We start from the raw sequence: 15,356 nt of genomic DNA on the forward strand, positions 1-15,356 counted from the left end.
GATGAGGGCACACCTTTCTGGTAGAACGCCATGTTTGGTTTTCAATACATATTTTACAAAAGGCCGTGGCTGGAGAGCCGCGGCGCGGTCAAATGGCCGAGCAGTTTCAAGGACCGCGGCACTTCCCTTATAGCCTCATGGCTAACCCTAACCTTAACCTTAACCCTAACCTTAACCTGGCGCGGTCTAAAACGGCGCTAAAACGCGGTCAAATAGCGCAGCAGTTTCAGGAGCCGCGGCGCGCGGCCGGCACAAAAATAACATGGCAGTTTCGGCCGCGCACCGTGGCACTGCCTTTACAAAAACATGAGAAAGAAAAGGTATCAAAGTCCGTTTTGAATGCTAATAACAATAAAAAAGAAAATAATGCATAATATGTGTCCTTTAAGGTGCACTGCATAACTTTTCCGGTGAATCGTACAGCCTTTCATTGTCTCCATGTAGATGTTAAGCTTAGCCTAGAATGTTCCACACTATGGCATTAAAATATGGCCAGGTTACAGGTCAGATCTGTGGAGGGATGAGCCTGCTCACTGTAGCAAATTATGTATTTTTTTTTGTTTTGTACTTGTACTTGTACTAGTGCATTAAAAACACCTGTAATGAAATGGTTTAGAGAGATACGTTTAATGCCATATAACGGAACATTCCAGGCCAAGAAATATTATAGTTTTTTACCATTGTTTGGATGACAAGGAAGTTTATGTTTACAATATAGAGTTTTTTCTCCTTATTTTCCTCAAAGATGGACACTTAAAGCACTGCACAAAAGACACATGCTAATAAGAAATACTTGGTTGGGTAATTTTTGACTCATTGTTCAAATCAATACTGAGGTGAAACAAGCTCACATGTGGTGCAACCTCGATGACTCAAACTGTGACGCTGCTTTCCGACATCACAGAGCTCTTTGTGGGCCCTTGGTGGCTTAACAACGGGGCCTTTTTCATGTCTCAACACCTGTGCCACGGCTGAAAGTGTTAAACGTGTTTCCCATAGTTTAGGCTGGATTACTGTTAGCTGTGACAAAGGGAAAAAAGAAGAGGCGCTCCCCCTGGTCATCTCTTATTCATTTCATTCATTCATCTTTTTTTTTTTTTTGGAAGGCTTGTTCTGGTAAAAAGGAGTTTCAAGTGTCAAAAAGCGAAACTAAAACAAAGCGAAAGGGAAAATGTAGTATGATTATGCTGAACATGAAAAATGAAAAGGTCTGCAACATCTCTACATAGTTTAAAAAGTGTCACAGGGTGGATAAAATATAATGGAAAATGTGCAGAGCACGCAGAATGCAAGTGTATACTTTTTTTTAATTAAAATATAATTTTCAAAACATAACATTTAGATTGACAGGTATAAACATAGAACCAGAAAAAAATAATGACCAGTAAAATAATGCTATAAAATGCATAATTCATACATATTCACATTACAAAAATTAGTTATGAGCTTTTAACCATGTTCCCTCATCAAAAACATAGCTGGAGTGGCATTTAGCTTAATTAACGTTAGTTTGATGAATTTTCCAATTCTTCTCAATCACAGATTCTCGATCTGTGACGTGGCTCTGAGAATCTTTTTACTATTTTGAATTCCATAAATTATCGCGTAAGTTGGTAAGCAGCTGCATTAGTTAACAGTGTTGTCCCCTCCGCCGCCAGTAGATGGAGACAAAGTTCAGTTACTCTGGCGTCTCCAAAGGCTGTAGAACGTTATATTGTTTTTTGTAAAAGCTTCTTTTTGGTTCTAAAACATGAAATGCCGAAGTAAAAGTACTCAAGAGTATGTTTGAAGGCCAATAACCTTACAAATAATGCATCATATTTGTCCTTTAAAACAGTAAAAAAAAAGTCAAGATGACAAAAATGTAGTAAAAAAGTGTAAAAAGTACAAATTTGTAAATGTAAATTTCTTTGGCCGCATCACCAACATGATCCACAGGGTTTTTCTGGATCTGAGGCACATTCTTCTATCTGTGACCTGAAAAAAAAAAAAAATTAATGAATGTACAACATTTTATTGCTCGCTAAGGCAAAAAGGCGTGAGTGACATTGTGACAAGCAGTGATTGACCAATGAAATAAAAAAGGAGTGTGACACAACTATATTTCAACTGTTCTGAAATATATCCAAATAAGTTTTATTTTATGTCTGTTTTATTATTGTTACTAATATTGATTTGACATAAGATACGTCAACAATACGTCAAAACTCTACAGAATCTTTACGCACTCTGGAACCTCGCTGCAGCTGTAAGAAATGCCCTGAGCCAGCTCCTTCTGCAAGTCCTGTAACGAGGGATTGGCACAGTTGGATCTGAGGACGATAACCAAAACTTGTTTGTCACTTCTGCTGCTGAAGCTGGGCCTTTAGTGCCCGTATGGAGTGTAGGGCTGCAGCTATCGATTATTTTAGTAATCGAGTAATCTATCGATTCTTACTTAGATTAATCAAGTACCGTATTTTTTCATTCTTTTTTCATAGTTTGGCCGGGCTGCGACTTATATGTGAGATTAATAGTTATTTTCACACTGGCAACCACAAGAGGGCGCTCTAGGCTCTAAGCGATGCAGAAGAAGAATCTGCACTTCCTCTTCCTCTGGAGTTTGTGGAGTTGTTTAGAAGTGACACAGAGGAAGAAGAATTCAATGGATTTAGTGATTTGGGGTAAAACTGATGCTTTGGTAAACTTGTTAGCATGTTCTTTATGCTATAGTTATCTGAATAACTGTTCATATGTTACGTTAACATACAGACACTTACGACACTGTGCGTCATGTAGCTGAAGGTGTTAGCGTTAGCATACGTACTGTTATTATTTTAAACTGCATTTCAAGATGAAATGTCTGTTCTTGGTCTTGGATTTTATCAAATCAATTTCCCCAAAAAGACTTATACTCCGGAGCGACTTATAGTCCGGAAAATACGGTATTCGGTTAATTTTTTATACATTCCATAAAACATTAAAAAGCATATAGTTCATAGTAATAATAGCCTGCATGTCATCGCAGACTTTGTTTCATAATCGCGGTCCTCGCTGCTGTTTCGATGGATGTGTTGCTGTTTCAAAGGCCAACAGAGAAGAGAGCGGCATATTTTAAACTTGTGAGTGACAGGGAAGCAGAGTTTGTTGTGTGAAAGAGCCCAAAGTGAAAGGGACACGGAGCTAATGCTGCAAAATGTCTGCAGAGTTACAGCTCAAAACACTGTGCTCTTTCACACAACTAAACTCTTCCCAGTCACACACTCGTGAGTTTAAAATACACCGCTCTCTCCTCAGTTGTGCTTTAGCTGCTGCAGGTCAGAGCGGAACGAAAGCGCCACAAGTCGTTCCTTACGCTCCACTCGCCATAGATTCCCGTGTTTTAATGAAATATGTAAATCAAACAAATCATCGAAGCAATAAAATAAAAATTGAAGGTTTTTTGTGATCTAATTACTCGATTTACTCGAGTAATCGTTGCAGCCCTAATGGAGTGAATGAATAGTAACATTAATATAAAAGCACGATAACTAGTGCTTTATTATTAATACTAATTTAACATAAGAGACAAAAATACATCAAAACTCTACAGCAACTTTACGCACTCTGGAACCTCGCTGCAGCTGTAAGAAATGCCCTGAGCCAGCTCCTTCTGCAAGTCCTGTAACGATGGATTGGCACAGTTCGATCTGAGGACGATAAAACTGTGTCATGATTCAAAGCACAAAGTGTTTTTTGTGTATTTGGGCTAAACATTTATCTTACACTTCTTTGTCTTGCGTGACCAGAACCACTTCTAGACTCTTCATGTTGTCTGGGTTAAAATTCTTCACCTCAATGCTGGCAAATATACTGAAATGAAACAAGTAAAGAAAAATGAGCCAGTGTGTCATAGAACTCTGTGTGTTTGGTCATGTTACGTTCAGATTTGCATACCTGGCCGGACTGAAAGGAGTCGCAATAGATCCGTTTAGCATAACAGAGACTTTGCCACAGGCCACTTGTGCAAACTGTGAACAGAAGTGAATAAAAAACATGTTTAGTCCCAGAACTAGATGTGGGCAAAAATATCGATATATTGTGATACCAAATTTGGTGACACAGAATCTATATCATGGGCTGCTGTATGGCCACGAGTCCTTTTTGGTATAATTTCCCGAATCAAATGGCATAATACACGATTAAAATGGGTGTATTTCATTTTGAGTTTGTGCAGGTCGTGGTTTAGCAAAGACAAATGTTGTTCAAATGTATTGGGTTCTTTAAAAAAATAGTGATATATCGTAGAATATCATGCGCAACTTATCGATTATCGCCTGTATCGCTAAATCGTGATGTTATCGTATTGTGAGCCGTGTATCGAATCGTGAGGGATTCCCAGCTCTGCCCAACAACATTTACACTTCTTTAAGAGACATGAATACACCTAAAACTGAAAATAAAGTGTCAAGTCTTAAAAGATGATTTATTGGATTCACTGGAGATTTCAATTTTCTACATTTTTCCCACACTAAGACACATATCTTCACTCATAATTACACATTTATATTAATTTATATACTTTGCAAAGGGATTTGTTGTCTCTTTATTCCTTGTTCTGCTCTAATCACAGTTTTTCCAGATGTACTGGACCACAAATAGTTGATTCAAACTGCAAAACACAAGGAAATCTATCAATTTTCAGTATATTTAGTTTACTTTGCATAAATTATCCAAAATCCCACTGGAAACTAATATTTTCATCTAATAGATCAACAAAAAACAGCAATAATCCTGAACTTTACCCTTTATCTAAGGATTTAAGGGCATTTTTACAGCCCGTAACACAAAAATGTATTTTCTTTTCCCTGTTCAGCTACTGTGTCACGCCTTTAAGAAGTTGTTTATTTGCTGTAGTTTCCCTCCAGATGATTTGTAGAGTATGTGCTAATGATAGGTGAGATGGCATTCCAAACATGAACCGCCCTCTAAAGCATTTCCTCCACACAACAGGAAATCTGACTCTGTGCCTCAGGGTGTAAATCAGACAAAGTGACATTCTCTCCAAATTTCAGCAAAGTTTCTGATGAAAGGCCGCAAACATTCTACAAATTAAATCAATGCTTCACCCTAATTTCATATGTCCGTACAAAGTTCCTGGAAACAGAGCTTAAACTTCAAATAATGGATATGAAATGTTCACAAGGAAATGCTTTCTCACAATTTACCCAACGCTTTTTGTTGTTTTTATTTCTTTATGTGCCGGTTTATTTGACAGTGTAAACATAAAAGTTGTTTACAAGTTGTTTAAGATTCAGAATTTGTTCAACAGGAAGTTAAGGCCACAGATAGGCTTTTGTGTTTGTCGCCCTCTGCTGGCAATATGGGACATGGACAGAGTTTTAACACCACTTCTTGGTTTACACCTGCCCCAGAACAGGTGTAATGGAGATTAAGATGATCAATTTGATGTTATTAGTCTTATTAAAAACAAACAATTATGGCCTGTAATAAGCATAAATAATAATTCATAATAATAAAAGATCACGAACAGAGACTAGACACACTTTTTAAATAAAGGTTTTCTTAAACAAATACTGTATTTCCATTCCAGAACCAAAAAACATTTTCTTCGAAACTCCAGACCTGTCATTTAAAAAGACTCAAGCCGCCAATAACTGCAATCTGTCAATCTATCTGTAAATCACATAAAACATTTCATCAACTACTTTGATGGAATCACAATGTAATTCTGCAAAATGTTGGCAAACTGTTAAATTCTTATTGCAAACTTCTACCCCCTCTTAACCAAATGAAATTATGAAAGATTCAATCAGCTTGACAACAAAAAAGATATTTGTGATAGGTTTAATCAGCACTTTGCTGACTCTCTATCTTTGATGCTGCTGCTCCAGCTGTTGCTGTTTCCAACACATGAGAATATACCTGATATCCAAGTATTTTCCCTTAAGCGCTTTACACAGTATGAAGTATTGAATATGTTGCGGTCTATAGATCCAAAAAAGTCCACTGGAGCTGACACCCTGAGGTTACTTTTTGTTATCAGACCCACTAATAGTGTCATGTTCATGTTTAACTCCTGTTTTTAATTTCACAATTCACACTGAAAGTATCCCATGGATATGGAAAACTGCCTTTGTTCAATCTGAATTTCCTTACCTTGATAAAGGTGTTCCTCAAGGCTCTGTTCTTGGACCAGTGTTATTTACAATTTATATAAACTCAATTGGGCATAATCTAAAACACACAGTACTTATGCAGATGATGCAGTTCTGTCTGCTAAGGCACCTTCTTGTGCACAAGTGATTAAAAATATTCAAGAAGATTTTCACTCCATCCAACAAAACTGTGTTAATTTAAAATTATGAATGAATTAAAATAAAACAAAATGCATGCTGTTCTCCAAAAGACACTCTAGTGACCCAAAGATATATCTATTCTTACGCTTGATGGTAATATGATTGAACAAGTACTCGATTACCAATACTTGTATCTGATAAACTCTCCTTTAACAAACACAAGAGCTGACAAATAATCTTAAAGCCAGATTGTCATTCTCTGACAATCTTCACTGTAGAAAACAGTTAATCCAGGCCACATTTCTCTCACTTCTAGATTATGGTGATATTATATATATGTATTCTACAGCAACAGTGTTAAAACCTCTGAAGTTTATCATTCAGCTCTAAGGTTCAGCTCTAAGGTTCAGCTCTGAGGTTCAGCTCTAAGGTTCAGCTCTGAGGTTCAGCTCTAAGGTTCAGCTCTGAGGTTCAGCTCTAATGTTCAGCTCTGAGGTTCAGCTCTGAGGTTCAGCTCTGAGGTTCAGCTCTAAGGTTCAGCTCTGAGGTTCAGCTCTGAGGTTCAGCTCTAATGTTCAGCTCTGAGGTTCAGCTCTGAGGTTCAGCTCTAATGTTCAGCTCTGAGGTTCAGCTCTAATGTTCAGCTCTGAGGTTCAGCTCTGAGGTTCAGCTCTGAGGTTCAGCTCTGAGGTTCAGCTCTAAGGTTCAGCTCTAAGGTTCAGCTCTAAGGTTCAGCTCTGAGGTTCAGCTCTGAGGTTCAGCTCTAATGTTCAGCTCTGAGGTTCAGCTCTAATGTTCAGCTCTGAGGTTCAGCTCTGAGGTTCAGCTCTAAGGTTCAGCTCTAAGGTTCTGCTCTAAGGTTCAGCTCTGAGGTTCAGCTCTAAGGTTCAGCTCTAAGGTTCAGCTCTGAGGTTCAGCTCTGAGGTTCAGCTCTAATGTTCAGCTCTGAGGTTCAGCTCTAAGGTTCAGCTCTAAGGTTCAGCTCTGAGGTTCAGCTCTGAGGTTCAGCTCTAATGTTCAGCTCTGAGGTTCAGCTCCTAAGGTTCAGCTCTAAGGTTCAGCTCTAATGTTCAGCTCTGAGGTTCAGCTCTGAGGTTCAGCTCTAAGGTTCAGCTCTGAGGTTCAGCTCTAAGGTTCTGCTCTGAGGTTCAGCTCTGAGGTTCAGCTCAAATGTTCAGCTCTGAGGTTCAGCTCTGAGGTTCAGCTCTAAGGTTCAGCTCTAAGGTTCAGCTCTGAGGTTCAGCTCTGAGGTTCAGCTCTAAGGTTCAGCTCTGAGGTTCAGCTCTGAGGTTCAGCTCTAAGGTTCAGCTCTAAGGTTCAGCTCTAAGGTTCAGCTCTAAGGTTCAGCTCTAAGGTTCATTACAGGAGAAGGATACAGAACTCACCACTGTGGAATTATTGGATGCAAGAAGAGAAAAGCACTGCCTTTTGTTAGTGTAAAAGGCTCTAGTTGGTATTTTGCCTGATTATTTATCAGGTTCAGGAATGAACTGTTTGAGGTCAGTGACATTTTTATCTTACAGACCCATCGCATCAACACAGAGACAGGATAAAAGGCTTTCATCAACTTTGCTCCCTCCCTGTGCAACAAAACACAGAGACTTTTTAAATAAATCATTTTAAGCCTTTTAAATTATTTTAAGGACGACCGACAGAGCGAATGCACCTGTTTTATATAGTTTTATCTCATAGTGTAAATGTGTTTGTGACGAAGTGAGGTGTTCACTCCACTTGTCCCTTTAACTATATCATGCCTGGAGGTGAAAGGTTTAAACCCTGTCCTGTCTGTGGAGCAGGGGTGTTACTGATGTAAATGTTACTCTGTTTAAATGTATTGTTCCAGCTGCGTGGAATGGCCCAATTGGCCTCATGATAGAAGGCAGGTGTGTGCCTCAGTGGGGGATTTTTTTGTTTGGTGTTAGAGGTCGTTTTACGCTCTAGAGAAATGGACAATTTGGGGCACTGTAAATAAAAATTTAGTTTTTTGGACATTACTTTTTGAGTCTTCCTATGCCATTTTTGCCACTCAATTCCACACTACTTCAGTGTTTTTATGTATTGGTTAATTTTATTGAATGTTTTATTTGTGTTCTAGGGACTCATGAAAAAGATAACTTTTCTCATTGTGAATAAATTGAGTGAATAAATGAATGAAAACTAGACGAGATTGCAAAAACGTACAAAGGCACAGGACTAAATTTAGCCAAATGATGGTGTGTATCAGGCACAACATGATGGAATATACAATCAGAAAGTGTGATAACTACTCAAAACTTAGAAATAGTTCTTAAAAATGTTATGAAAATAAACCCGTCATGCACCATAGAGTTTGTTCTTGGGCACTTTTGACTTATTTTTACAGTACATAGTCTCTGTTTTCTTTGTATTTTTAAGGTTTTTATCTGCATTAGAACAGCAGATGAAATTTAACCACTTTGAAAACTCCGGTATATTTATGTTAAAGCTGCTGCTGACACACTGGTTAATATGCACTTAATTCAAATAAATAACTAAATAAATAAATATTCCAGTGTTGACTAAAACGAGGACTGAAAGTACAGGCATTTTCTTCGTCGACTACTTAAAACTGAACAAAAATAATAGAAGGGAAATAACAAAATGAAGATTAGATCAAAACACAAACTCAACGTCCAAAGAAAGACGTTGTACATGTAAATTAGACTTCATATTAACAGTAAAGTAAAGTAAAGTGCACTTTCCCGAAGAATCCATTAACTCTTCTGATGAGTGGGCTGCTGTAGACCCAGGAGAGATTTCCATGGAAACACACAAAGCCTCATTGAACCACTTGGAACAGCAACTTTGACTTCTCTCTTGGCAGTAATAAACCTTTCTACGCTTCAGTTCCCTCATGAGGTTGTTGTGAACCCCTTAAACTGTGATGGCAACGCAAAGACAACTTACTGAAGCTGAAGCCTTGCTCCAAAAAGAGCGAACTGTATTGTTGACGCAGTCGGACCATCCCGGGCAGCCAGAGGTGAACGTCTCTGCAACAAAACACAAAAGTAGATGCAAACGTTAGACAAACCTGTTACACTTGACTTTGACCGGTCAAAAGCACGTCATGTTTGAACATCGGGGAAACGACATTGCTCCATTAAACTTCAGACACCTCGTCATCGTGCTCTGGGCCTCTAAACTCCCGCCATGGACACAAGAAATGGATACTTTTGAGCAGACGACCTTCACTTTACTGGATGTCTTGTGTTATTCGTGTTTAGTGGGGTTTATTTGGGGTTGTTTTTTGCTTTCTGTTGTGTTATATATTCTGTGTGTATGTGTGTTGTTGTTTTTTAAGTACCGTATTTTCCGTAGTGTAAGTCGCACCTTTTTTCACAGTGTTGGCCGGGGTGCGACTTATACTTATATTTATAACGTATATACTTATACTCAGGAGCGACTTATGTGTGATATTATTTGTTATTTTCACTCTTACCACCGCATTTCATACTCGAGTACGACTTATATATGTTTTTTTTCTCTTTTATGCATTTTTTGGCTGGTGCGACTTATACTCCAGTGTGATTTATAGTCTGGAAAATATGGTAATATTAATTTAAAAAGTACTTATGCTTATTATGTGTATATATACTTATTGTTTTATTTATCATAATGGCCCCTTCTTTCTGTTCATGTTGTAGTACTTTTCTATTTGAAAAGATCGCAGTAGCATAATCCGTAGATTGTTGAAAGGCGTGTGTCGTCACAGTAGCAACATGCCAAATCTCCAGTGTAAATAAAGTCTATGTACGGTACACATCAGCAGTTTGTCTGACACTTTAATTTACAAGAGTGGAATGCCCGATTATCCGTGTAAAGGAAAGACAAGGAGTACACAACCAGCATAAGGTCACAGATAGTAAGAAATAACAGTAGTAGTGTCGGGAAGAATACTTTATAGAATACCAGATATTTGTAACATATTCTGTAACATGGTCCAATCAGAAGTGTGTGTGTGTGCGTGTGTGTGCGCGCGTGTGTGTGTGTATGTGCGCATGTGTGTATGTGTGTGTGTGCATGTGTGTGTGTGCGTGTGTGTGTGTGTGTGTAAAATTCTCAGTAAATCAGGCTTATTAATTTAGAATCAAAGCTTGTTCATTATTTGCTTTCCAGTGAATGTGTGGGTAGTGAGAGTCTTATCTTATCTTAACTTAACAGAAACTAACTATTAGTCATTTGGGCTGTGTTTACACTGTATATTTGGTTCGTGTCTGAGTCAAGTCTTGGTTTATTCCCAGTTTTCTTGAGGTGCAAGTGTGAGCGCACCTTTAAATACACTTGTTGTAGGTCATGGTTGTGGTTAAACAAATTAACTACATGGATAAATAAAAATCTATTTGTGCCAAACCGTAGCATAAATGTCCTAATATGTTAAATAAGTGTTAAAATCTGAAATTACAGTCTGTGTGACTCATTTCTAAAGAAGGGTAAACATTTTAGGTGATACGAAAAAGTGCCCTTTTCCCATGTGAGAGCCCCCGCCCCTCTGACCGCCTGTGCGTTATCTGGGGTCAATAGCACCTTTAAAAACCCGCTTGCCGAGTTCCACCCACAGCGTCGAGTGTTTGAATCTGGCTCTAGACAATTCGCCGCAGTGTCTTTCCCCAGTCTCATCCCCATTCCATGCTATACTGTCCAGTCTAATAAAGCCATTGGCTGAGAGCACTTTTACTCACTCACCTTTGCTCCCCACTTTGCTGCACCACGTCAACCCATCCAGCACCGACCCCACAAACGTGTCCTCCATGGTGATGAAGCACTCTTTCTTGCTGGTGAAATCATGGACCACATCCTTTGTTTTGCTCCAGAACATCATCTGAGAAATGAGGGAAATTGGAGGATTACGCTAAGAGGACTCGTTATAGAAAAGACAAACACAGAGACAAATGGCCAGCATTTACTCGGTTACAATCAGGTTTGATTGGAGCGGCTTCTATTAGAGCTTGGTACGACTCAGGGGGCACGAAGCAGGGATCCTTGCCCACGTAGGCCTGTTCAAATGCACTCCATGTTTTTGCGCAGTCATATCTGGGGGAAAAGAGATCAATTAAAGGTGCACTATGTCACTTTTCTGGTAAAGGAGTTGTTGTTGTTGTGGTGTTACTTTTCAGTTGCAGCCAACTGAAAAGGTGCACCTACTGTAGTTATACGGCTTCAAAGTGTGTGTTTTATGCTATACCGTAAAAAAAAGGAGAGGAAAGAGAAAAAAGCAGTGAGAAACAGAGAAGGAGAGAGAAAGAAAAAGGGAGCGAGAAAGAGAGAGAGAAACAAGTAGAGAGACAAAGAGATAGGGAAAGAGGGAGAGAAAGAGAAAAAGGGAGCGAGAAAGAGAGAGAGAGAAAAAGGGAGAGCTGCAAAGAGGAGTTGCTATTGATCTGACCAGAAAATATTGATGAATATGATGAACATATCAGTAATATTGTGATGTTGTTTTGAAGTTATGCAAATTGGAAGACTGAATATCATTCAAATAAAATAAAAATGCTTCAAAAATAAAATATGCTGCTAAGTGATATTTTTCCACTTTTCTTGGTTCTTTTTTATTGATTTGTCACATACTTAAACCTGATATGCTTCAAGACTGTTGAACTGACATATCATTCTTGTGATACTCCCAAAAAAATATTGAGATCTTATTTTTATGCCAGTTTGGGTTACCCAAACTGGCATAAAAATAAGATCTCAATATTTTTGACCCTAACCGTTAGGGTTTATGTCAGTTTGCCGTAACCCGACCGACCCAGTATAAAACTAGCCGACTGGGGGGGAAACAGCATTTTGTTAATAAAACACCAAATTATTTTATTTTTCAACTATTTTGCCGACTGCTTTCCTAAAGCGCAGTGTACATTTTTTTTATAGCGCTGGTAAACCTTTCTTTCATCCCAAAGGTCAAATAACACATTGCACATGTGCGTCTTCATTTTCATTATGTGTCTGTATTGCACAGAGCGCGCAGGAGGGAACCTATATTTCTTCTAACAAATTGGTTTGGCTCTGTCAGCGCCATGCCGTTCTCCATTATGGTGTGGCTTGATTTAAATTTGATGCAATGCATTCTGGGAGGCAAACACACCCAGCAGCGTCATCACAACAAACATGGCGGGGCCCGTGTCCCCTGCATGTTCTCCCCGCTCGCCTTCACTACCAAAATAAAGGATAACAACGTACAAAAGGTCGATTGAAATATCTTAAAATCGTGAGATTTAGTCTCCCGATCGGATTGATCGAGACGTTTTCCGTCATTGACTGTTGAAGCCTGACCCCTGGCGGTCACTCCAAGTCAAAAAATGGCAAAATTTTGATCTTTTTTTCAAGTAAAAAAAATAAGAATTTACCTACCGACCAACCCACTTGAAAAATGTTGGGTCGGGTTACAGCAAACAGACAATTTAAATGGGGTAGTCCCATCTTTAGAGCAGAATAATATAATGGGCCTTAATTTAATGGAGACAAGAGGTTTCCATCAGAACAAGTGACCAATCTGTAGAAAGTCTCAGAAAGTAATGGAACATTCTAGACAAAATGTGCCATTATTGGTATGAAAACATCCACAATGGCGTCACAATAATATTCAGAATGTTTAGAATCAAAATTTGGATGAAAGATTAATTTCAAATAGTTTGTATTTTATCTGTGTAGTTGTTTCAATAGAAAATGTGCTTGGGATTCTATGTCATAATTAGGGATGTCACGATTATTTGGTTAATCAATAATAATAAATAATTTTAGAAGCAAAATTAAGTATTTTTAGTTCAATCTGGCATCGAAAAAAATTGATCTAAATGTAAAAAACGTTTTTTTATCCGGCTGTTTTTGTCACATTTAACTTTATTTTGTCTTTCAGAAGGTTGAATTTCAAAAAGTCGATCACAAACTTGAGGAACAGTAACATGTCTGACAATGGAAATGAAAGAAAATCAAAATTTCACTGTTGTTTAGTCATAGTTTCAATAATCGTGAATAATCAGTCAATTGTGATGTTTTTTCTCACAATAACCGCAACTCTAAAATTGTACATCGTGACATCCCTTGGCATTTTGAGAACGCAACACAGCAATGTTCACACACATTTACTTCACAGATGTTTAATATCAGATCAGAATAACCAGTGGCAGGTCTATGGCACATGAGCGCGCTGCTACTCAACCCGCCTTGAGCAATGTGGTGCTGATAAAACACACTCATTATCTTAAGTTTATTTCACAAAAATTAGCTTTGATAAACGACTCAGAGGCTGGGCATGGTTTACAATTCAGTCCAAATGCCACAAAAAAATAAAATAATAATTATTCTCATTCTTTTATATAGGTTAGTTCGTGTGATATACGTTTTGTTGCTGTGTGTTTAAAAAAAAAAAAGTAAATAGAAGAAAACTAAAAACTTCAAAACACCTAATTTGTGAAATCTATTTGACATGAATACATATAATTTACATTTAACATTGATCACATTTTCTATAAACACAATAAACATCCATGTAGACTAAAGGTAAAGCCTGTCAAATAAAATAACGGACATTTGATCTCGGGCACAACTGACCCATACACAAATAGAAAGTCATTTTCAAAACGGTCCGTGCTATTTATTTGTGGGGGAGCGCGCGGGTCCGTTACGCACTTACCCTCCTCCGTACGCGTCGCATCTAGACGTAAACACGCGCTTGAACTCCTCGTGCTCTGACGTCCGAAGAACCAGCCACAAAACTATTGCCAACACCACCAAAACAACCGCTACAAATATTAAAACGATGCATTGTTTTCTCCTCTGCCTTGACTTTCTCTTTTGCGCTTGCCCATCCTCCATTGTAAAAAAAAAATATATATAATAATAAAATAAATGCGTAAAGTTAGTCAGAATGCAGGTGCGAAGTGGCAGTTGGACTGTGACTGTTTGGCTGTACTCTGACCGAGCGTCACGTCTCTTCTGGACATTTATTTACGAGGACGCGACTGTGACGGGACCGCGCGCACCGGCTCTGGACCAATCAGGAGCGGGAGATGCCGAACGGTCACGCCCAGGCCAATGGGAAATAAGAATTACCTTGAATTTTGAGGTTTTTTAGGAACTTGATCATATCTTCACAAAGTATGACCAAGGCTACGTTCACATTTCTATTTATTTATTTTTTGCTCTTATGTGACCTGTATCCGATATTCAGACCCAGGGCATTTTTGTATGTTGTAATAAATCCGATGTGTATCTGTACTTTTAGAATATGTGACTTTAAAATTGTCAAAATCCTGAAAAAAAAATCCTCAAAGCGCCAGAAAACAACAGAGAAAGTGGAGAGGAATGGAAGATGAAGCAGCCAAAAACTGTCAGTGGAAGAAGAAAGACTTAGGTAATCTAATTAAAATACACGCTGACAATCAATTCAGGCAAATATAGTAGAAGTACTGTACTTAAGGAGATTGGAAGGAGTTGGCCGAGCGAGGGATTAAGTGCTTCTCTCTAGTTTGAAGTGGGACTGGGGCCAAAACTTGCATTTTATGAAAGAAATAGAAATAATTCCAAATCTTACTGTTAATACGGACATTATTTAATATAAACAGATTCAATTCTGGATTGTAGCTTTTTGGCTTTAGAAAAAGTCTTACATTTTTACTCATGGTGTAGAAATTAGCGTTGTCGCTGTACTATAATTCCTAACTCAATTTTGATAAGGAATATACATGATTCTCTCTAACGATTTTGATACTTAGTGATTTTTTTTATGTCAAGGTCTTTAAACAGATAAAAATGATGTCTTATACTTCAAGATCATTTTAAAGCTGCTCACAAAAGGCAGAATTTCTTCTACTTCTTCTACTGTTTTAGCGTTGATACTTTCTCAAATGAGTATCTAATTTCCATACTAGTTCTTGTATTGATTATATCTGATTTTCTGTACTTTTGACTATACCGTAGTAGAAATGCTACGAACACAATGACTTTCTGAGGTGGGTAAATATAAATAAAAATAACGGGTTCAGACAGCCGTCACCTGAAGCTAAAAAAAAACTTAAAAACTAGTAAGACTGAATTTGAAGTAGTTTCAAAGTGCCTTGAAGAAAA

General features: G+C 38.1%; 1 protein-coding gene across 1 annotated transcript; it reads right to left on the minus strand.

Moving 5' to 3' along the window:
• Window positions 1-1,337: 1,337 nt before the first annotated feature.
• Window positions 1,338-14,139, minus strand: LOC140364784 (ADP-ribosyl cyclase/cyclic ADP-ribose hydrolase 1-like). Its single transcript, XM_072451145.1, has 8 exons — window positions 13,924-14,139; window positions 11,201-11,327; window positions 10,980-11,115; window positions 9,204-9,286; window positions 3,916-3,989; window positions 3,745-3,831; window positions 3,585-3,668; window positions 1,338-1,977 (listed from the first exon to the last, which is right to left on the minus strand). The coding sequence occupies exons 1-8, from the start codon at window positions 14,103-14,105 to the stop codon at window positions 1,920-1,922; spliced, it is 831 nt and encodes a 276-aa protein (XP_072307246.1). The 5' UTR covers window positions 14,106-14,139; the 3' UTR covers window positions 1,338-1,919.
• Between the last annotated feature and the right edge of the window lie 1,217 nt (window positions 14,140-15,356).

This window comes from Eucyclogobius newberryi, unplaced genomic scaffold, assembly GCF_026437365.1.
Source record: "Eucyclogobius newberryi isolate DKJ021-1_F unplaced genomic scaffold, fEucNew1.0.hap1 SCAF_18, whole genome shotgun sequence".
Taxonomy (NCBI): Eukaryota; Metazoa; Chordata; class Actinopteri; order Gobiiformes; family Gobiidae; genus Eucyclogobius; species Eucyclogobius newberryi.

Excerpts from the sequence above, each read along its gene's own strand:
- LOC140364784 (XM_072451145.1), bottom strand. The coding sequence starts at position 14,105 with ATGGAGGATGGGCAAGCGCAAAAGAGAAAGTCAAGGCAGAGGAGAAAA. Across the intron at positions 3,990-9,203 it reads GGAGCAAGGCTTCAGCTTCA|TTTGCACAAGTGGCCTGTGG; the intron begins GTAAGTTGTCTT and ends TTCTGTTCACAG. Across the intron at positions 3,669-3,744 it reads GTCACGCAAGACAAAGAAGT|ATCGAACTGTGCCAATCCAT; the intron begins GTAAGATAAATG and ends TATCGTCCTCAG.